Genomic DNA, 22,973 nt, shown 5'->3' with positions numbered 1-22,973 from the left:
TCAAATTTCTTCTGAAATTACTGAAATGATTTTGCTCTTTCTCCTCTACCTCACAGTTAGTTTCCATCCACTGATATTTTCAACATTCAGCTCAACGTTGCTGGCTGTGGGTTCTGAACTGCCTCAGTTTCGGGCTTCAGGTTTATCATCCTTAGCAACAAGTGCGAACAATTCTGTGTTTAAGAAATGGCATCTGTGCTGTAATTTAACTTTTGCTTCCTGTGGTTACCATTATGCCTCATAACGGAATCACTGTGCAGAATGTGTTTTAGTGAGTGGGGATGTACTTAGAGTTTTACAAAAAGGTTAAAGGAGAATTGCAAATTGCATCTAATTAGGTGAAAACAGTTTAACGTTTTGCCAAAAGAGGGATTGATTAGTTTAGGACATTGAGAATTTGCTTCAGAAAATGCGAGTTAGTGTTTTAACAATTCAGGAAAGCTGTAATAAAGCAAGGTTGTGAAAGCTGAACTGAGGATAGATTTTACTGTTGGTTGTGCAGTCTCTTCCTTCCAGCTTATTTTGTGCTGTGTTGCAGAAATTACAGTAGAAACACTGTCCTGTTGTTAACATTGGGGATATATGGTGCTCTTTGTTAGCTTGTGTCCCCTGTTGACTCTGTGGTTTTTGCTTGTTTGCAGGTCCACTTATGTGTTTCCAAGAAAGGACAAGGTGCAGAGACTTAAATTTTCACATAATCAGCCATCTTCTCTGAGATACACTGAAAGACTACGTTTCTCACGCTGCATGTGGTGGAGATTATGAGCTTGTACTCAAAAGGGAGGCCTTCCGATTCAGGCTTTTACTCTCTAGAGTCCCTGGGCCTTATGTATTTTGTATTAGCTGCTATAGATTAAAATTGTTCATACAATTTTCTCTGGGGGATTGAAGGTGATGGCTCTGCATGAAATTTGTGTTGCATTTTTCTATTTCTCTTGCAATTTATATAAAGAGCCTGGTAGGATTTGGATTCGGCAAACAGACTTAAGACCAGATGAACTGAACAGCGGCTGTATCTCGTGCCCTTAAAGTTTGTGTGACTGCACATCGCTTTGTTCCCATTATCTTGAAAAATCTAACGAGCAGACACTATACTTGCAAAACACTCATTCTTACAGATATGCCCTAGTTTTCCATATGTTGCTGCTTCAAGTGATTCAGTTGGAATTGGGTCTGTCAGGGGAACAGGTTTGATAAGACATAATTCCTTAATCCTGACAGGCAGGCAGGTCTAGCCCAACAGATACAGTAAATCAATCAGTGTGTCTGAGAAGTACCTGCCTTCAGTATCGACTGTGACCCCACCACCCCCATGCTATTCTCACGCACACACTTTCTAGGACATGCTCTATAGTCTCTTTTCGCATTCACGCTCTGTAAATATGAAGCTTTGGTACATTATAGTCTAAAATACAAAGTTGAAAAGCGAGTGTATTTGACCCACAAGATGAAGTATGGTAGGCATCATTACCAAGAGCCGCTTAGTGTCAACAGGAGGCTGGAGATGGTTCACCTCATACCATCTTTTTACTGGGCCATTAACCAGGCTCACATGGTGCGTAAGAATGAGCAGCCTTCAGTGCCTGAGGCTTTGAGAGACCAAGGTGTTTGGATATATTTTAACCTGTAGATTCAAGCCTGCCTTCTGAATCGTATTCAATTCAGGCCCCCAGGTATGCATGTGATGGCTGGTAGGAACTGAAAGCTTTATAGGGAAATATAATGGTGATGAATACTAAGCAGAAATGGCCCCCCTGTGTTTTTTTTGTTTTTTTTTTTTGTTTTTTTTATTCCCCCCCCCCTAAGATGAGAGGCTAAAGAATGCATTGGAGGATAAGACACTGTGAACCATAAGGGTGAGAACTTGAGGATTGTGGAGGTGTGTGTTTCATTGTTAGAGCAAGATAATAGTCATTGAATCAGTCAGTCAGCGAACAGGAAGTCAACAATTTCTCCCTTTCGCATAGCGTCTTCAACTTATTCAAGCAGCATTATATTTCTCCCACCAGACTTCTGGGATAGGAGAATCAGGGCTTCTTCTCACATTTCAGTCCATTTATCTCTTGCTAGATGTGGCTCAGTGGCCTTTAGCCCTCCATTAGCCTGCACCAAAAAACATCCAGCGCAAGTAACCAAAAAAATTTAGGGATGGCCCACTTCTTCTCCCCCCCTCTGTTTTCAACTTTGACTTCCAAATGTCTTCCAGGATCTCCAAAACAACACATTGCATTCGCTGTGTTTGGGGAAAACACAGCGACGGCCTCGTGTTAATAAGCCTTGTTTGCATGTTCTAAAATTTCTGTAGCTGGCACAGAAATGGAGCGGCTCTCTTGTGCGGTTGTCATAAAGTTGATATTTCAAGAGATAAATTACACCCTGGTTTCCTGAGGGTTCTCAGCGAAGGGAAATCAAACGACCACAGTCAGCTATTGCATAATATCATGTCTTAGCAAGATTTACCACATATCTCAGGGTTCTAAATAAATCACAACTGTCAACTGCATTTTGCTGTTTCTGTAATTAATGCGCCCTGGAGATAAAATATTCAAGCTCCCATCTCTCTTTATATCTAACAGTGACAAAACACATCAGATGTCGAGGGAAAGAAATTGGGATCATTTCAGTCATTTTCCTGTCTGTAAAATAGTTTTTCCCATTGGACCACTTTGGTAGTGATGTACCAAATCCATACATAATACTGGACATGATTCCATCAGTGTAACAAGTTAATTGATTCATTTTTCAGCAACATGTAATATGTAGCAGCGGATCAAGTGATCAGATGATTACTAGAAAAATCATTTACTGTTATTTATCAGCAAAAAACATGCACTGATTACTAATTTTGTCTTGCTTGTAATGTTACCAAAATGTAAAAAGGCACAGGTTAGAAATTGGACCCTGAAGAGAACAGCAGTATCTACCGTTATCTTTCATTACAGCAGCCAATCAGTGGTCTTTGCAGGGTGTAGCTCTTTTGATAGCTTTAATTTATTCCTTCATGTCTTCTCTATTTATTGGCGGTAACATTTTTGACTTCTTCCATTTTCACACAAAAGCTGAGCTTCATACTGAGCTGATAAAATGGAACTGAAGGGGGGAATAAACTATGAAACTTTAAAAAGTAAAGGTTTCACTCTAGATGGAATTTAAATTGCATGAGAACTTGTGAGTTTGTGAACGAACAGTAGGCTCAATTATTAATGGTGGGGAGGTGGTGAAAAATTATTTGCATATATGTGCTGATTTAAAACCACTGACCAGAGCAGGTAATAATAAGGTCACCACGTCTTCTTTTGAGGAATCATGTCTGAAAGTCACAATGCAGAATCAACATGGTCAAATTGGAGTCCAGCTCCATCTCACATGCATTTAAACAAAGTCCCCAATAAAACCTCACACATAGTACCTAAACAGTTTGAATATTTTTACACAGTGACATCCTACTTTAAATCATAACTGGTAAATAAAGCTGCAGTTTTACATGTAAGGGGACAACATCTTACATTCAGGTCCTTGCCAAACACGTTCAAACAATGTCTGTGCAGACAGTGGCACAGAAGTGCACTGGTAGTGATGCACTTTTCATCAGCCAGTAATGATTGGTTTGCCAGAACTGAAGGGGGGAGTAACGATTGTGCAGGATTCTGCAAATAGAGGTCTGGTGGAAAAACCAAGAAAGATTTAAAAAGAAACTTGCTGTTCAAAGAATTTATTTTTCTTTAGAATTCTTTTCGATAATTCAGTAGTCTGCCCCTTTCTCCAAGTAGCGCAACTGCCAAATTGTGCCATAATTTGAAGTCTTTCTTCTTTGTTGTGTTGAACTAGAGCGTTGTAGACAGACACTGATAAATATTCTCCTCATAAAAGATTAGAGAATTTAGAGTCTGGAGACCTGACATTGTTTGGCAGATGCTAAGTACTATAAAGTGAAGCACCAGTGTAGACGTCGCCTCGTGTCTCTGATGGACTTCTGAACTCACACTCTATCCAAGAGCCAAGGCAAAGCAAGCTAGCTACCTTATAATGATTTATGAAGTTTCCACTGCATTTCTGAGCTCACAGCTTGTCCAACCTAATCATTTAAACAGCAAACTGTATATAAAGCTGTAATTCTTTCATTTGGAGACTAAAAGGAATCCTTTATCTGATGGGTTTTTAGGGTATATGTATTGTTTTTGGCTTTGCGGTTTTTACAATTCAAAACAAATCTGTCGCATATAGTATTTTATTCTTTTTAGATGTGAGCATGCATGTGCATGCAGTTAGAGTGGGGTGTTTTGCTTCACACACACACACATATACATCTCGAAAAATATTTGCAGATGCATGCTTCTGGGCTGACAGTGGCTGGCTGGAAAATTTCAACATTTCGGCCAACCCTGACTGATACTCTAATTATTTTTGCAATATACACACTCCCTGCTGATTTTTTTTTTTTTTTTTTTTTTTTTTTCTCCTGAGAATTGAAAAGATGATATCAGTAGGTAAAAAGCTGTTTGAATAATTACTGTGGAAATTGTGCATCCTGACTCTTCAGGAGTATTTATACCTTGGGCCACTTTTGTAAACAATAATTATGGTAAACTGGAATAAGTATGTAGGCAGATTGAGCCAAACTTTTTTGTTTTTATTCTAATTAGGCAAATTAACACCTATATTGGAAGCTGTCGGTATTAACTGCATGGCTTGGCTGAGGCACTGCTGCTTAGAAACTTGACACACTCAAGAGAGAATAAACCTCACATTCAGGCTGCACAGATCTGAATGAGGCTTCTCTCTATTGTAAAGGATGACACTAACGAATATCAAGATTGCTCTTTGTCTCAGATGCGTAGTTTGACAGCTGGCAATAAAAACTCTTGTCATCAAGACCCGTTCTGTAGTTCTGCATGGAGGCGTTTGAAGGCTTGAAGATTTGTATTATCAATATTATGCAAATATGCTTTAGTAGTAACTTTGTGCAGAGCTGGAATTGTGTCTATACTTCTCAATAAATTCCTTATCTGAAACCTGTGTAACAAAAGAGTTTGCATTGTTTTGAGCGCATTAATGGTTATGCTTTATAGTTCCAAAGTTTGGGGCACTAAGAAATAAGGTTCATCTTTAAAGAGAATCAAATTTGCTGTTATATAACAATGAGTACACAATGAGTCATAAATTATTTTTGATGAATGTCTCCATTAAAATATTTCTGATGAGTTTATATTTAGTGAGAACAAATGTGCTCGATGTAGCACTAACACTCATTGACTAAAAAAGAAAATCTAACACAAAACTGACTCACAAAACTGCTCTATAATATACAAGAAGAGAGTAGATGCAGGTAAAAATAATCACTGTGTTTTCTGTTGTAACAGTACTGGAATTACTGTATTGTGGTGCTAAAAATCAGCTCAATGACAGATGGCCTAGCTCACCCTAGTGTTGTGCACCGATTGTATGGCAATTTCTTTTTCTTTTTCAGTTCAAGAAATAATTATTTTCCCCATTCCACTTTTAAGTTTGATTCACCCGATCAATATGTCCTTTTAAGGCTTATTTCAGTAATTTTTTTTCTTTCATTAGAAACATAGTGACAGCCTCTTCCAAGCTCTCAACTCCTTGTGTGCAGCTAAGCCCTCCTCTCTTCATTCATTTTCCTCAGGGCAGCCTACTTCTACCTTCCTATTGATCTGCTGTGCAGCATCAACATGCTGGAGTGTCAATTAGAGAACCCATCCTGCCCATCTGTGAGAGGAGAGCTGCAGCATTTCTCAAACTTTCCCTGGCTCACTTGGCCATCCAGCAGCTGCTCAGGTCTCTGAAGATAAAGAGGGGAATAATCGTTTTAGAATAAATAATAATTTATCTCAGCTATACCCTTGTTCATATTTATAATGTTCCTTTCACAGCACTGATTAGAATGTAAAATACTTGCACTAGCGGTGTGATTTCTAATGTAAAGTGATAAATATTATGAGGGAATTTAAAGGAATAAGGGCAGATCTGCAGAACACATTTGTCTGCTTCAAAGAGAACACCACTTATTTATTTATTTTTTCTCAGGTGGATTGCATTTGTAAGTAGTGCTGTCAAGAGATTAAAAAAAAAAAAGAGATTAATTAATTATGATTTTTAATTAATTGATCTAATTAATCTCTTTTTTAATCTCACCTAAAAATAGCTGAGGAAAGCCCTCAACTTATTGTGGCAGACCAAAAGACTGATATAACAAAGAAAGTGACTTTATAAACTCATTTATTGTTTAACAAATGTTAAACAGATGCAACCATTTACATACTGTTGTATTCTTTTGTAAAATAAGTGGAAAAATAAATACAAATAAAATCAAATAAATTAAGTGCTGCAAGTTAGCACATCAGAGTTGCTCTTTTCTGAGCAATACAGCACTGAAATTCCTCTGCTTCAGATAATGAAAAATAAAACTGACATTGCAGTGCTGCAAGTTAGCACATCAAAGTATTCTTCCATCACAAAAAAAAGTGCTGAACATCAAGCAATCTATTCTAGTAGGCTACAAATGACACAGCAGCTATGCTGACCACATGTGTCTCATTTCTTCTTCCTCAGCCAGTCGCTAAGACACACCAGCCTGGTAACATTTTCTGGAAGCAAGGCTGCCCTTTTCTTTTGCACTATGTGGCCTGCAAGGCTAAAGAGTCTCTCACAGGGTACAGAGGTAGCTGGGGAGGCCAGGTACTTTTGTGCTAGGACTGACAGCTTTTCATAGACTCCTGAGTGAGCATACCACCACTGCAGGGGACAGTCATCAATACTGATGCTGGGTTCTGCTCTGTAGCGCTGCAGCTCTCCAGACTCAATTCCATCTTCTGAGTCAGAGTCAGACCCCAGAAGGAGTTCGCTCCTCCTCTTCTTCTGAGCTGGTCCATCATCCTCTGTGGAGGGCTGGAGACTATCTGCTCTTCTGGGCTCTGCTGCCTGGAGCATATTCTCCAGAATGGTCCACACCTGAATGAATGAATGAATGAATGAATGAATGTGATTAAAACTAAGTGCTTTTTTATTTTATTTTATTTAATCTTGTAAAGAACTTTGTGTTCCATATAATAAATAAAAGTTTGATTTGATAATGAATTGGACTCATTAGTCCAGCTTAACCTTATTGTCCTACCTGTTCCCTCTTTTCTCTTGGAAGACATTTCAAATCCTTAAACCGTGGATCCAATGCTGTGGCCACCTCGAACCATATCTCGTTGCCATTAGCTCGTCGTGCTGCCAGATCCTTCTGGAAGGCATTCTTGAACTTCACCACGTAGGCAGGATCATCATCAGTAATGTCCATGACACGGTACAGATGGCGAAAAGCAGGCAGCACTACAGAGCAAGAGACGTAGGCCTCACCACCCAGCAGCTCTGTCACATACCTGCAGAGGTGGAGAGGTTTGCTAAATAAACCTAGCTGGATTCATTTAAATCAAAGTGTAACTGGTTTCCAATTTAATTGTCCTTAAAAGTTCCTTGTTATGTTCATTAATTTTGATTTTACACATGTAACAGTAGTTTATATAATTAAAATGGGAAGGTGTTTATTTGAACTTACTTGCATGGTTCAAGCAGGAGCTCCAGCCTCTGCAGTTTCGCCCACTCAGCTTCGGTTGGCAAGACCAACCTGTGGTTCTGTTGGTCCAACGTAGCCTGGACAGCCTCTCGGTTACATAGGAGGCGTGAGACCATTGCGAGAGTCGAGTTCCACCTGGTGGGTACATCCTGTATAAGTTGATCGCTCTTCTTTCCGAGTGCTACTTGTTGTTGGTTAAGTTCTGTGGTACTCGCAGGGCTTTGTTTAAAATGACCAACAATCTTGCGGCACTTTGCCAGTACACCGACAAAACCACTGCTATCGAGACATACCGTGATGGTCCTCTGGAGAATGTGAGCATTGCAGGCGATGTGCTCATATGGAAGTGCTCTCATAGCAGCCAGCATGTTTGCTGCGCTGTCTGTGCCAATGGTGGATATCTTGTTTTCAATACCCCAGTCATTTGCTACCTTGAGGAACTGTTCGGCGCATTTATCAGCAAAGTGCCTGGTTTCTGTTCTCATGACGGTCAGTGCAAATGAGTTGAGGTTCCACTCACTATCAATAAAGTGTCCAGTCACCCCAAAATAGCTGTGGTTGCCAGCTGAGGTCCAGTGATCTCCGGTTATAGCAACACAGTTGGGAGAATCCTCCGCCAAAATCTCAAGTTTGTTTTTCTTTTCGCCGTCGTACATTTTGCTGATTTTGGTCGTTACTGTAGTCCTGCACGGCGGCTTGTATGACGGGTCATTGGACGCAATTTGCAACACCTCTGTCAATCCTTCGTCCTCTACTATATTTATCGGCCTACAGTTCATCGCTATCCACTTGGCAATAACATTAGTCAGCCTGTCGGTCGCAGACTTGCTCATACGAGGGGTATTCTCTAGTTTTGTTTGGCGAAAAGCTTTGCTCTGGCTTGCTATATTGCTAACGTCTTCACTGCTAGCTGTTGCTGCACTCGCGGCTGGGTGCTTTGCGTTGAGGTGATAGGCCAAACTTGAGCTGCTTCGGTGGTAAGCAAACTCCTTCTTACACTCTAGGCAGACCACTTTACCTTTGTCAATGGTGCCGTCGGGGCGTTTATGAAATACAAATTTCCCGTTCATTGGGCCAACAACTCTCAGATGCGCCTCCATATCCACACTGTAAGCTAATCACCACTTCTCACCTTGACCTCACGACGTGACTCCACCCCCAACAAGTCAAGCACAAGGAGCCCAGCACATAAAAACGGATTTTATAACATAGCAACTCTCATACAAAATCAATGACGTCAAGAGATTAAAAATTAGATTAACGAGATTAAAAAACATAACGCGCTAAATAGCATTGTAATTAATTAATCGCAATTAACGCGATAATTTGACACCCCTATTTGTAAGGGTAGGCATGTTGAGGCGAGTGAAGCGAAAACGTTTTATTTATTTATTTTTAAGCGAACGCAGGCTGTTTTCAGCATTGTTTCGCTCAGTAACCAAAGTCTGGTGTGTTGCAGATCTCTTCCAGTGGCTTTATTATTTCCAAGACTGGTTTGAATACAAAACAGCTTTCTGGAAATCAGGTTCTAAAAGATGGGGTTGAATGTGAAAACAAGATATTCAACATCAGGTTGTTTTTATTTTTATTTTTTTCAAAGGAGAGCGTGCCACTGTGACATTATTGGTCTTAATGTTTCCTGACCTCGTCAAATCTGTGTATATATTTCTGTCATCCCCATCTACTCTAGGATATCAGCAAGAATACAGCAGACAGGCACTGGTAGAATATCATGAGTCTTCTTGGTTTTTGAAAATGAAGTTCAGTTTTTAAGTATATAACCTGAGTCTCTTTCTGTCTTTACCCTCTGCTTCATGAGAGAGGACGGCTGATGTGCAGCTGCAATTTAAATGGCCAGTGACTGTGTTTCTGAGTAGAAACTAGAGATGGCACGATTTTTAAAAAAATTTTTAAAATTTTTTTTATGTCCGATATCATATATTTGGATATCTGCCGATACCGATATGAATCCGATATAGTGTATTTTGTAATCAATACAACTTTTTTTTTTTTTTAAATAAATCTCTATAAACCTACACCATCCTCCCTATTCTGATATTTTAAAGAGTACTTAGCAGAAATATTAAACAACCTAATAGGGTTGCCAACTCCCAGCAAAAAAAAAAAAAAAAAAAAAAGGGAACCACCCCCCACCCTCCGCCTTGTGATGTTTAATCAACATAATCAACTTTAATTTAATACACGTGCATTTAAAAAAAAAAAGCAGCACAGAAATCAATTATTTTTCTACAATAATTAAACAGATTCAACATCTTTCTTCAACAGAATTGCAGACTGCAAAGATGGAAATAGTACTATAGCTTACTAGAGTATATATTAGACTTAATAGTTACTATATACAGTAATGGATTTCTATACATTTAATCAGATGAAAACTTTGGTTGTAAGATTCAGATAATTATTTATTAGTCATTTTAAATGAAATAACAAAGAAATATTTTTGTGCCCCCCTTTCCCAGTTAATGCCCTACCTGGCCCCCTGGCAAAACTTTGCTAGACCCGCCGCTGCACAGTTACCAGCTGTGCGCTACGTAAAAAAAGGATCTTGGTGTTATTTGTCTCTCAGAAATAGTTCATAACTTCCGTTCATGTCACCTAAAAGGTAACCCTGTTTCTCCATCACCTGTTCAGCTCTGATGATTCAGTAAGGACAGCTCCTGGTTTCATCTTCATGTTTCCCTCTCACCAGATAACCAAACCGATATCATGACCAGTAGTTTTTACTGCCGTGGCTCCAGCAAACAGCAGCTGATACTAGAAAATTTATATTAAATCAGTTCTAACAACAGCTTATCAAGCTTAAACGTGCTGCTGTTGTTTATCCGCTGGTTTCCTCTTTCTAGCGCAAAGTGAGCGATAAACAAACAAGAAAGACGGGACTTGCGAGAAAAAAGCCGACCAGCTGATCATTGATCAGTTTCATGATTAAAGTAGCAACAGGGGAGGGAGGGGGAGAGAATGAGAGAAGAGTCAGCTTTGCAGCAAGGACAGAATAACTCCAGCTTTGTGTCTGTTTTTCATTCTAGCTGAAGTACAGGGCAAATCGCTTCCTTTTCACCTCAATATGGAACTCCAATGCCCAGTCCAGCTGTGGCTCCATATATCAGTTGTTAAGCTTGATGTGGAAATACTATGCAAACATTCAGAGATGAACTTACGAACTTGCTTTACTTCTCTGGGATAGTTTTCTCCGAGATGAAATGTGGCGGTTTGGAAGCATAGTGAGGCTCCAAATGCTCCACCAGACCACAGACAGGTCTGGCAGACAACAGCCGCTCTATCACGTGATACTGCTCCGATGCGCTGAGCTGGGTTACGCCAAAAAGCGCTTTTTGTGAGGTGATTTTGCGATACCTCGGATCGGATTGCATTTTTTATTTCTCTCCGATATTCGATCCAGTAATTTAGGTCAGTATCGGACCGATAGGTAATATCGGATCGGTCCATCTCTAGTAGAAACCTGGCTTTTTAAAATCAAAGTACACCTTTTTGGCACAGTCATAACAAAACATCTTTTAGTGTGTTAATTCATGCCATTTTGTTCCCATTGAGAGTACATTAAATTAAATTATCAGCATTGACAGTGAAAATTTTGGTAAACGCTGTTTGTGGTCAGCATTTCAACGCCAAGTTTTAACTTCAACAGGTTTTTGCTTTTAAGCCACACCCATTTCTGACATGACTCTTCATCCCTTGCAAAGATAAATTTTCATGACTTCATCTGATACGTTTTACTGCAGAAGCAAACAGGGAGCAAATCTGACAGCCAAGATGATGAGGTGCTCAAAAAACAGTGTGAGAAGTGGTAGGAAGCTGTCAGAGAAAATCATTCTGACCATTTCAAGAGCCTAACGGGAGAAAGTGGGAGTATGGGACTGATAGGACAAACTAGACAAATGTGCCATTCATCTGTCAGCCTATTTCCTGTTTCTTAAAAAGCTTCAATGACGAAAACTCTCCTGTGTTTGTTAATAATCATATCTCAGAAAAAATAACATGGTTTTCCACAACCAGGTCTAGTTGTGATAACAGACATTGCAGGACAAATGTTATGGTATAGAGGCTAATTTAGATTACAGTGTGAAATCAGCACCATCTCATTCCTTCCAGTTCCCACTTAAAGTCAGATTATTAGTTTTTTGTTGTTGTTGTTTTTTTTTTTAGAATATTTCCATTAGAACTCTCTTTAAATTGAACCCTGTATATATAACTGACCATCTTGTTTGTGTAGGGTTAATGCAAGAAGTTGAAATTCTTGAAAATATATTATTGCTAACATTTTTGGGTTTATCAGTATTAAGGAGTTACTGCTTCCACTGTCGCTTGCAAGGCCGTTTAACATTACACACTGATTTGCCTGAAGGTTGATGGCCTTTTGAAATGAATACATAGTCTGCTCTGAAATATGCTTTTGCACCTGAGGAAAGGTTGTTCTCTGATATGAATCTCCAGTAATTCCTGCAGCTGTCTTTGACATTTTCTAGCTGGTAAACATTTTGGTTGTTTTGCATAAGTCTGTGCTTCGTATGGTTTTTGAGGTATGCTATTAAGGGCTCATCTGTGAATGTGTAAACATTTTGTACTTTCATTCAGTACGTTTGTTTTTCTGAAAATGAAAACAGCGGAATTCCATAAAATAAAGGCAGAACATAGATTTTGTGCATTACATGGAGTATATTCCAGATGTTTTTATAAGCCACACAGTAAAAACACTGATTGTGCTTTCTGTGAGATTCTACGTCACTACTTATCGTGCTGAATTGAAGTCTGACAAGTGGTTTGTTGTAACCTCAATGCTTCATTAAAACAGAATTCATAGTTTTGGCTGAATGGTGATTGCGTCTGAGATGATTAATTCTAAGACAGCCCATCCTGAATGCCCTGAGATCTCTCAAATATCAGAAAGAATTGTCTGCACTGTGGCTGAAGATGAAACACCATAAGATATTAATCTGTAACAAGACAACACAAGCTGATTAACAAGATAATACTTCATGTAATCTTGTGAGATATAAGATCTTCTTCCTTCAGTTGCACATGAGCTACTTCTACAGATTAACTGGCTTTCTTCAGTCTGAATAAGACATAGGAGCTGTCACCCAACCAGCTTTTCTTCTGTTCAAGCAGAAGTTTGATGACATCTATCTTCAAATCTGCAGCCTTGCAGAACTGTTTCTTATTTGAACTGTTCAATGTTTACACCTGTATTTTATTTATTTATTTATTTTTTTAGACTATCTGTACCATGCTATGCTGGCAGCAGCACTCCCCGCCTCAATCTTAGTGTTTGCTTTAATGTCAGATGTGCTGCTGCATGGTTTGCGTTTGATTATGGGGGCTAAGGTGAGTTGGCTGGCTTTCCAGTTGTCATCTGCCCTGCAGCAGTTTAAGTGGACCTGCAGTGAATCAACTCTGAAAAATTACTTCTCACTCAGTAGGAGATAGTTGGGTGTATTCAAAGTACCTTGTCACTTCCAATATGCTCTCAATGAATCTCCGCCGTTGCCGATGCAAGGCCTCAACCCACTCTGCTGGAAAACCAATGTCTACAGCTGTATTTTGTGACTGTGTGCAGGGAGATTGTTCCTTTAGAAGTTATTACAACTTCAGGAATGAGAAGGGTGTAGACGTGTAGATACAAGATGGTTAATAGTGGCATATTTTGTGTGTCAGGCATGTGTGTACTTTTTATCTCAGGCAGAAAAAGGAGGAGGGCAGAAATAATAGTGCAGGGTAGTGATGACCAGATGTGCGTCACAGGAATCAACTTAGAAATTAAAAATCCGTCTTCAAATTTAAATTCAAATGTAACCAATGAGCTTGTTTACGACACCTGAATTTGCAAAGAATCTCGTAACATCATCTAACAGCACTCATAGCAGCAAAACAAAAAAACAAATGCAGTTTGATATAACAAGAAAATGAGGTTTTAATGACTCAGAGTGCTGTTTCTACATGTTTTTGGTTGACTGCTCTAAATGTTCTGCTTAGCAATTTTTCCCCTCTTCTTTTTAATCTATAGCTATCTATATGATGTCAGTGTGAGCAGATATATACCTGATACGATTCTCTCAGGCAAACAACTCTAGCTGTGCACACAGACGTGCCGCCCACATGCTGGTCAAAAAAAAAATCTTATTTTGTGAGGGGCAGCCAATCAGAAGAAAGGTAGTTTAAAGGGAGGGGGAAGGGAACTAGAAATGGCTTCTTCGCTTTCATACACTCCAAGGATAAAAAGAAATATGTCATTGTTCCCCTTTAAGGTAGACCATCTTCCTCTTTTGGCTGCTCACCACAGCAGATGATATGCCTCCATCTCACCCTATCCCTACATCCTCCTCTGTCATAGCAGCCTTCCGTATATTCTTTTTTACTTTCTCCATCAATTGTCTCCGTGGTCCTTGTGTTTTCCTTCTCCCTGACAGCTCCATATTCAACATGCATTGTTTCCTTTAAGACAGATGTTGGACATAAAAGTGGCTCTTCATAGTTAGTTTCAAACTCAGCCCATAAACCTGTTGCTTAAAATACTTAAGTGACTCTGAGGCCCACATATGTATTTTGTTATATTATACTGAATCTATATGGAGTTGGTTTTGCCTGTTGTAAGCAGAAATATATCCAGGTAATGCTGAAGTGGTTCTTTAGGCACAAAGGGAAATCTTCTATATGAGAAGCTTATTCAGCCCCTTGGACGTTTCTTTAAACTCTTGTATTTTTAATGAAAAGATTTGAAGACGTGTATATATCATGGTGGAAATGCTGATAGACTGATAAATACTAATTTCTGAGCAAAGTACTGCCACAGACCAGCAGCCTCATTACTACCACCAATGCTGTCAGCGCAGTCTTATGTTAGTGGAACCATAAAAATGTCAGTACTTTTTCAATTTGTCAATTTGATGGAAAATTGACAGAGAAATGGGAAATATGATAGTCTGAGAATGTCACAGCATTGTGATTGTGGCTGAATGTGTTGCTGACATGGTTGATAGGTGAAAATGAAGCATGTGGGATCATTCTCAACCTTGAGAGTCCATGGCAACCCACTGAAAGCAGAATGGTAAACAGAGGCAGGCTGTGTGAGAGAAAGAAATTAGTTCTGGACCAGAACTGTCTCTTCATTTCCGCATAATAATACTGCAGTAAAAAGGTTGAGGAAAAAAGTATTAAAAAATCTTAGACCAATACAAATCCCTGTGCTTTTTTGCCCCTGTTTTCTCTGTGCTATGTCTCACTTCTCTACTCTTTTTCATCTTTCAGGAATTCACTCTGAAGACTGTGGACCTAAGCAGGCCTGAGGGCTCTGACATATACCAAATCCCTGCCCAGGGGAACAGGGGAGATTAAAAACTTCTGATTGAGGTGGAGAGGAAAGAGACACAGATAGAGGGAAGGAGAGACAGAAAGAAAGCTTATCGTTCACCTTTGTTCTTTTTAATGCCCCAAGTGAAAGATCTCCATAGGCATGTCTGTGAATAACAGCAAACACAAGAGCAGCTGCCCACCACTGTGGTCAGAAGATGGAGTGAGAGAGTGAGGGAGGAGACGAGAACAGGATTACATCCTGTGAAAGAGCCAAGCTCATATTCTACTTTAATTGAATGTTTGGGAGAAAGGAGAGGCATGAGAGCAAGCCTTTTCAGTGCCAACTGCTTCAAGAGGTACTGCAATTAACCCCTGGCCATCATAAAGTAATACCTGGCTTTTGCTGTTTTCCAATTGCTGGGTTTGGTTGTACACTGTGGATGTGTGCTTGGGCCGTGGTCATGTTTCAGCCCCTGGTGTGTAGACCGGAACGGACCGGCTCTCAAAGAAACGGCCTGATTCCTCCTCTGTTGCTGCTGCTGCTTCTTTACACCTCCCTTAAGCCCGCTCAGGCGGCCAAACCCAAAGGGCCAGGACACACACATTTGAACTCTATTCGCATCGATGGGGATATCTCCTTAGGTGGGCTCTTCCCAGTACACGCCAGAGGGCACGATGGAAAGCCGTGTGGGGAGCTGAAGAAGGAGAAGGGTATACATAGACTGGAGGCCATGCTCTTTGCCCTCGACCGCATCAATAATGACAATAATCTACTGCCCAACATCACACTGGGAGCACGAATCCTGGACACCTGCTCAAGGGACACTCACGCCTTGGAGCAGTCTCTCACCTTCGTGCAGGCTCTGATCGAGAAGGACGGCACAGATGTCAAATGTCTCGGTGGGGGGGCGCCCATTATCACCAAACCTGAGAGGGTTGTAGGTGTTATTGGAGCCTCCTCCAGCTCTGTTTCCATCATGGTGGCCAATATATTACGCCTGTTTAAGGTAAGATTATCATTACTTATTAGCTTGGTTTGTTGGGATGTGCGAATTGCACAAAAAAAAAAAATGGATTCCAAATTCCAAATGATGTATTAGCCTGAAAAATACATATGCTTTTGCTTCAGTGATGCACGTAGATACTGTATTTGTTTGAATAATTAATAACACCGGATGGAAAACAGTACAAGCCGCTGAACAATGTGAGAGAACAATAAGTGTTCGATATCTGCTGCCACACAAAGACCAATTTCATAACTTTAGTGAGGAGATGCCTGGGTAAATCTCATCCCGGCTGGTGCCCTGGAGGAGCTGGTTGCTAAGCAGTGAGAGGTATTGCCTGTCACAATACAAAAGTGATTAATAGGATTTGATTTCATTTTTGGCCTATAGCCTTTCCCTTGATCACAATAGTGTTTACATTTGTTTACACTACAGAAAAAAATATGTTCTCTTCGTGGACATTTGGACATTTGATAAATTATTCAATACAGATTTTATTATCACGCCAGTCAGCCATGGCAGTCATAATAGTTCTTTTTCACTTTACCAAAGGTATGATTGCTATTTAACGCTTGGCTCACTACAAAATAGCAAACCTTTTTTGACTAAAAAGAACTAGTTTTTTAAAAGTACTGTCATATTTGAAAAGGTTTCATGGGTAATTACACCTTTTTGCAAAATATTAGACAAATCACTTTCAGTGAGATGAGGTAGTGGCTGATTTAAATTCAGTGATAATTAAAACCAGGAACTTTTCCTCACACAAACTTGGGGCTAAAAAAATATTTTAATATTTATACAAGACCCTGACTCCAGATTTTACCTTCACCTTGATCTTGCATGGAAATTTGTGTCTATTACTGTCCTTTTCTTGCTTATGCTGCAAGGTCAAAGGGGAACTCTATCACACTCAAAAACATTCTTTCAGCTGATTCAGTGTTTGCCCAAGGACACTTCAACAGAACAGGTGTTTGCTGTCATCAATTCTTTTAAAACGTCAGTATCTAAAATGTTAGATGAGGAGCTGCAGATTCAACTCGAAGCACACTGCTGGACATTTTTTCAGTGCTGTATCACTGTACACAACACCAGATGAAAGCACAGCAAGCCACACATAGATTTTACTCGGGCAGGACACGTGGGTATATTGAGGGCTGCCCAAGTATATTTTGAAACCAGCCTTTTTATTTAAACTTCTGTTATATATAAGAGTCCTAGTAGCTGCCTCCGACGCTGAAAAGTGAAGCTAATACAAAGTGTCAAAAACTCCTCTTCCTAGAGTGGCCACAAAAGCCAGTCAGTCCCCATAGACTCCCACTTTTAAACGTGGTAAAAAGCATGTTTATGGATATTGTACCTTTTTATAACAACTATATATAATTTTTCTTTTTTTTTTTAATAACATGTTCATTTGGATACTGGTTAAAGTGCACATTAAGTTTGCAGCATGGCTGCTTCATTTCACAGATGTGGTGGCACCTGCAGCCATTTGCTGTCTACTAGATTGTGCCTCCTCTAATGTGGGTGACAGACAGTCTTTGTGTGGTTGACATCACTTGGCAATTAGAGATGTAATTACTTTACAGACAGCACTGTAATTCAGGTGTGCTGCACCTGTGGAATTTCTGGCAGCTGACCAAACACACTAGCGTTAGTTCGTAACTTAGAAGTCTATCCTCTTGTCCAAACATGGCAACCTCAGGCTCCAGAAAATCAACATGGTGGAAACCAAAATGCTAATACTAATGCTTCAAACTGTGGAGTCCAGAATATTATGTGATGTAACAGTGGTTACTTCCATCTTTTATATACAGTGTATGCTGCCAACCAGCTAACTGAGACCCTTTATCTCGTGCACGTTTCTGTACTGGCAACCAAGTTGCTTTTGTTTCAGCTCTTTATTAAACACTGCACGCTTACATACAGTACTGTGCAAAAGTTTTAGGCAGGTGAGGAAAAAATGCTGTAAACAAAGAATGCTTTTAAAAATGGAAGTGTTAATCATTTATTTTCATCAATCAACAAAATGCAGTGAATGAACAAAAGAGAAATCTAAATCAAATCAATATTTGGTGTGACCATATTTTGCCTTTAAAACAGCATCAGTTCTTCTAGGTACACTTGCAGACAGTTTTTGAAGCAACTCGGCTGGTCAAAACATGTTCCAAACATCTTGGAGAACTAACCACAGATCTTCTGAGGATGTGGGCTTCCTCACATCCTTCTTTCTTCATCTAATCCCAGACACACTCGATGATGTTGAGATCAGGGCTCTGTGGGGGCCATACCATCACTTCCAGTACTTCTTGTTCTTCTTTACGCTGAAGATAGTTCTTAATGACTTTGGCTTTATGTTTGGGGTCATTGTGCTGCTGCAGAATACATTTGGGGCCAATAAACAATCATTTATATTTCTGAAAGCATTCTTTGTTTACAGCATTTTTCCAAACCTGCCTAAAACTTTTGCACAGCAATGTCATGAAAATATCAAAGGGTGTTGGTGAAATAAAGAGTTGATCAGCCTACCATATGTTCATTTTTCATTCATTAGTTTATTAATGATTAGTTATTTGTAATTTTTAAGCCAAATGCTTAATTCAAAGTAGAACTGGGCGATATGAGATTTTTTTCATATCACGATATGTTTTTTTTTTCATTTCAGGCGATAACGATATCTATCACGATATAAGCCAAATAACTATATTTGTAAGATTTAAATGTGCCGTTGCTCACAAGTAAAATGTGAAATAATCAGCAGCTTGTTTTTATTTAAATATTTATTTCCCATAATAAGTTCAACAGGGTAGACGTACTTAAGGAACATGAGACTTTTTCAGATAAATAAAGGCAAATATTGCAAACTACACAAAAGGCAGCCGCTAAAGCGTTTAAGTTTCAAAATAGAACAAACAAAACAGACTACTAAATTGTCAATTCCACTTAGAAACAAAGTATTAATTCTGAAAATAAATCTTAGTTTGTTTTACAGAAGAACAGACAAAACTGACTAACTTTTGTCAATATCAAATAAACTGAGAACTAAAAGGAAATTCTCAATCTCTCCTTGTTGTATAGCTTAGCTTTTCAAACAGTTTTAACAGTTACTTTAGTCTGACAAAAGCCGAATGACGAATTAGCGCTTCCAGTCAGAGACTGAGGCTACGTCCACACGTACACGGGTATTTTTGAAAACGGAGATTTTCCGTTTTCGTTTTAAAAAATAATCCCGTCCACACAAAGGCAGAAATGAAGGAAAACGCTGCTATGAACATGCCAAAGCAGCAGGTGGCGCTAGATTCCTAACCGTGCAGAAATGTTGGCCAATCAGAAGTCTAGAAGCCTCGGTGGGAAAAAGTAAACAAAGCTGGGGCATAGAAGCAGAACAGACAGTAACTGTGTGTATATGTAAGCATTTAAACACTGCAGAGAGTAGAATTAACAGTAACAGTATTGTAGAAATTCATTTCACCGAAACAATAACGTGGCGCAGTGTGACGCATGCACCAGTTTATTGTATTTCCAGACTTGCTTTCGGCACAATTTACAGTGCACGCTACTCTGTTTTTTGTCAGACTTGAAATAGCCGAAATACCTTCACACTACGGAACTTCTTTGGCTCTTCCGTTCGACAATCTCTCCGGCGTTGGAACCATCATCTGTTTTCTCTTCGGTCACGCTCGGTTGATTTTTCTAGTCGGCACACTCATTTCCTCCATTATGCGCTGGCTCCATTACCCGCTGGCTGCTTCCCAAACAAACACACGTGCGGCTTGGCACTTGTGCTGTACGTAACAAGTCACGCGACGTGACGCTGCGGCTGTGATTGGTTCGGCTCTGCGCTACTTAATTTGGATTGGCTGATCTTTTTTTTTTTTTTTTTTTTTTTTAAGAGGACAAGAGCGGTGAGGTCTATCGCGATAGCTTAATTTCTCTATCGAGTAAAAGTTATATCGCGATACATATCGTTATCGTTCTATCGCCCAGCTCTAATTCAAAGCTTTGTTAATTCATGTATTTTTGCTTTGTTTTATTTTGCTACTCTTCTTTGTCTTATTTGATGTATGAATTCAGTATCTCAGGTTCTGGAGTGTAGTTTTGAGGGTCGGAGGGTCGGCAATTTGAATTTGTTACCTTGGGCTCTGGGAAACTCCGGGGGCATTTTTACTATTTGCGACATAACTTAGAAAATAATTGGCTGATGGATGTGAATGAATGAATGAAAAATAATCATTAGCTGCACTGTTGGATGATGTAAATGAAAGCCAAAGGAGCATGATGTACAATGTGTTTCTATACTTCTTTTTTTCCCCCCTTGATCAACCAATCAGTGTTCTCATTACCAGTACCAAATCCTAGACAACTGCTGAACCAGACCAGACTCAATGCTTTATCTGCTACCTTCCAGTGTGATGTCATTCGCCAGCGGTATGCAGGAGAGATGCTCCGCTGTGTGATTTTCCTTTTTTTCTTTTTTTTTTTTCTTTTTTATTATAACTGGACTATGATTAGGACATGTTTCTTTTTTATTTCATTGCCTGTGAAAATGTGTTCATTTTACAGGTGATGTGAGTGAAGCCCAAAAAAATGGGGAAAAAAAGTGAGATGTGAAGTAAAGCATGAAAGCTGATATATATACTGTAGGAGTTTGGTGTGGGGTAGCTGGTGTGTAGGTGTGCTGCACTGCAGTGTATCTGGACAGAAGCCATTAATACTATAGCACCACTCATACTTCCAGATAGGTTGAGTAATTTTAAAAATCAAAAATATGTAAAGTGGAAAATGAAAAGTAGTATTCACATCACTAAATAAAATGCAATGCAAATGACCTGGAATGCTTAGATTTAGCTACGGCTCTAGATTTAGCTGAGATGGATATGAGGCTTTTATTTTGTTTTTTATGCTTATTTATGTATTAGTTAATCTAATACTCCACAGCAACAGCCTGCAGTCTATGTGTTATTTGATAAGCTCCCTGATTCCAGAGTGTTACAAACCACATGGGATGTATCCTCCTCCTCGAGGCCCCCAGCATTAATCAGTGTGAACCCAGTGTGATGGCACACACGCACTTCCTCACACACGCCAAGGTCTCGTGCATTCTTTTATATGTTTTAATGTGTGTAAATGTTTTTGTTAAAGTCTGTGTATAGGTTTGTGCATCTCCGTACGGATATGTTCAGTACACACCAGTAGAAAATATACTCTAGCACACAGAACCCTGTGCATGAACTTTGCATTTCTCTCTGTCTCTATTTCATAAAGTATGCCTATATGTGCACTCACACAGGTAAGAGTCGGTGTGGGCCACAGTAATGAGCATCTCCTGCAGTGCGTTCCTGATCCCTTTCTCGCATGGGAGCCTCAAATCCTTCGTCATTAGCACAGTGCTCATTGCTTCTTCATTAATGCATGTAAGCGTTGTCCTTGCATATTTAATCTGAATGTCTCTGATCTCCTGTCTCTTTATCCTCAATGCATATAAGCAATGCATTCCCCTCTTCTGCTTTTTTATATGCAGACAAATGGAGGGTGAGAAAGCAGCACTAGACTGATAGCAAGCCAGTCCATCTTCAATACTATCACTTTTTAATCGCTCTTCTGAAAATCAATCAAATCACAGTGATAAATCAATCAAAGACTGTTGCAACACTCCAAAAAAAAAAAGACTGAACTAAACTGTTACAGTTACACAAATTTAACAGCAAACTTTTAATGCGGAGCAGTGTGTGGTCATTTAGGCCAAGGCTTTGAGTTATAGCTTCCCAGGGATCCATAGGTCAGCCAAATGCCAGCCCGTTCTTCTGGCCCTGATGGAGCCGTTGATGGGCTCAGAAAGTTTTAACTTCCTCCTTGCCACCAAGACCCCCCCCCCACGCACTTCCCCCAAAGAAGAAAAATGTCTACTTATTATAATAATAATAAGTAGAAGGAGTTCAGGGAGGACTGTGTCTACTAGCTTTGTTGCTAGGCATAAATGCTTGATTTAAAAGAAGGCAAAGTATGTACACAACTAACAACTCAGGATACTGGTGAGGTAAAACCAACTTGTACACATGCTTATGCATCTGTGTGCATATCTACATACATAAACCATGTGCAAAATTGCAGCACTCAAATATACCAGCTATATAAATGCTTCACACAAAGAAACAGTCTCGTACAAAAGTAATCATGCGCATTTGCACACAAACCACTTTAAAGGCAGCAGCAGCCACCCTGGTGTAGTTAGCAGGTTTTCTGAAAAGTGTTTCCTCAGCACTCAGCTGCATACAGATGTGATCCAGAGAAGCTGATGAATATTTTACTTGAACCTTATGTAACGGTACATGGGGACCAGGAGCTGCAGCTCAAGAAGATTTTAGTGCATTTCACAGAAGAGGGAGCTGCTTTGACAAGCATTTGGGGAAAAAGATCATTTGTGATCACAGAAAAACCATGTCAGATGATTGCATTATTCATTTACGCAGCAGATGTGTTCATAATGTGTTGACTCATGTCACAGATTACACTACCAGGTCTGTCCTTCCCAATCAGCGGGAGGTACTGACAGGGATATTATTTTAAATTCAACCACAGCAGAAGCTTGGCTCTCGTTCAGTGAAAACAAAGTAGTTTTCTAAATTTCATTTGATTTCATTTGATCTGTTCTGTGGTACACATGAGTAGCAAAACAGAGACACATTGACCCAGGAATAAGATGCTCAGAACCTTCAAGCCTTCAATGCTCACTGGAAAGCATTTTGCCGGCTTTTTGTTGCTCTAACATTACAGTTTAGTGCTGGCTGGACAAAGCATCTCGCATTCACTTAATGGTTAGTTTCAGCAGTAAAAGGGTTCAGAGAAGAGTAAAAAAATATCCATTTCGAGGAAGAAAAGTAGAAGATTTTTCATGCAAGAAAACACAAGCCTTCACTTCAGCATCCCACTCAATGTTGCATTATCTCTGAAATTTAGTTCACGCCCTAATGTTATTTTCTTTTTAAAGTTTTGTATTGGAAACATAAAAACTGACCTGTGTTTATGCAACTCCACATTGTGGGAGCATTTTCTAAACTGTA

The 22,973-nt window shown here is 39.5% G+C and overlaps 2 protein-coding genes across 5 annotated transcripts in view; one reads left to right on the top strand and one right to left on the bottom strand.

Moving 5' to 3' along the window:
• Positions 1 to 22,973, top strand: part of grm4 (glutamate receptor, metabotropic 4) — a 206,904-nt gene that overhangs the window by 22,636 nt on the left and 161,295 nt on the right. For all 4 annotated transcript variants that reach the window (XR_014276816.1, XR_014276817.1, XM_082533805.1 and 1 more), the window contains exon 2: positions 14,867 to 15,918. Coding sequence is in view for 2 of the 4 variants with exons in the window: in XM_082533805.1 (XP_082389931.1) it covers positions 15,208 to 15,918 (711 nt within the window). In the remaining 2 variants the exon portion in view is untranslated. The remainder of the gene's footprint in view (positions 1 to 14,866; positions 15,919 to 22,973) is intronic.
• Positions 6,273 to 8,938, bottom strand: LOC309706860 (E3 SUMO-protein ligase ZBED1-like). Its single transcript, XM_082533811.1, has 3 exons — positions 7,565 to 8,938; positions 7,136 to 7,388; positions 6,273 to 6,972 (listed from the first exon to the last, which is right to left on the bottom strand). The coding sequence occupies exons 1-3, from the start codon at positions 8,680 to 8,682 to the stop codon at positions 6,556 to 6,558; spliced, it is 1,788 nt and encodes a 595-aa protein (XP_082389937.1). The 5' UTR covers positions 8,683 to 8,938; the 3' UTR covers positions 6,273 to 6,555.

Source organism: Aulonocara stuartgranti, assembly GCF_965226115.1.
Source record: "Aulonocara stuartgranti genome assembly, chromosome: 5".
Lineage (NCBI taxonomy): Eukaryota > Metazoa > Chordata > Actinopteri > Cichliformes > Cichlidae > Aulonocara > Aulonocara stuartgranti.
The sequence above is the reverse complement of the archived record's forward strand: the minus strand, read 5'-3'. Positions and strand labels throughout refer to the sequence as shown.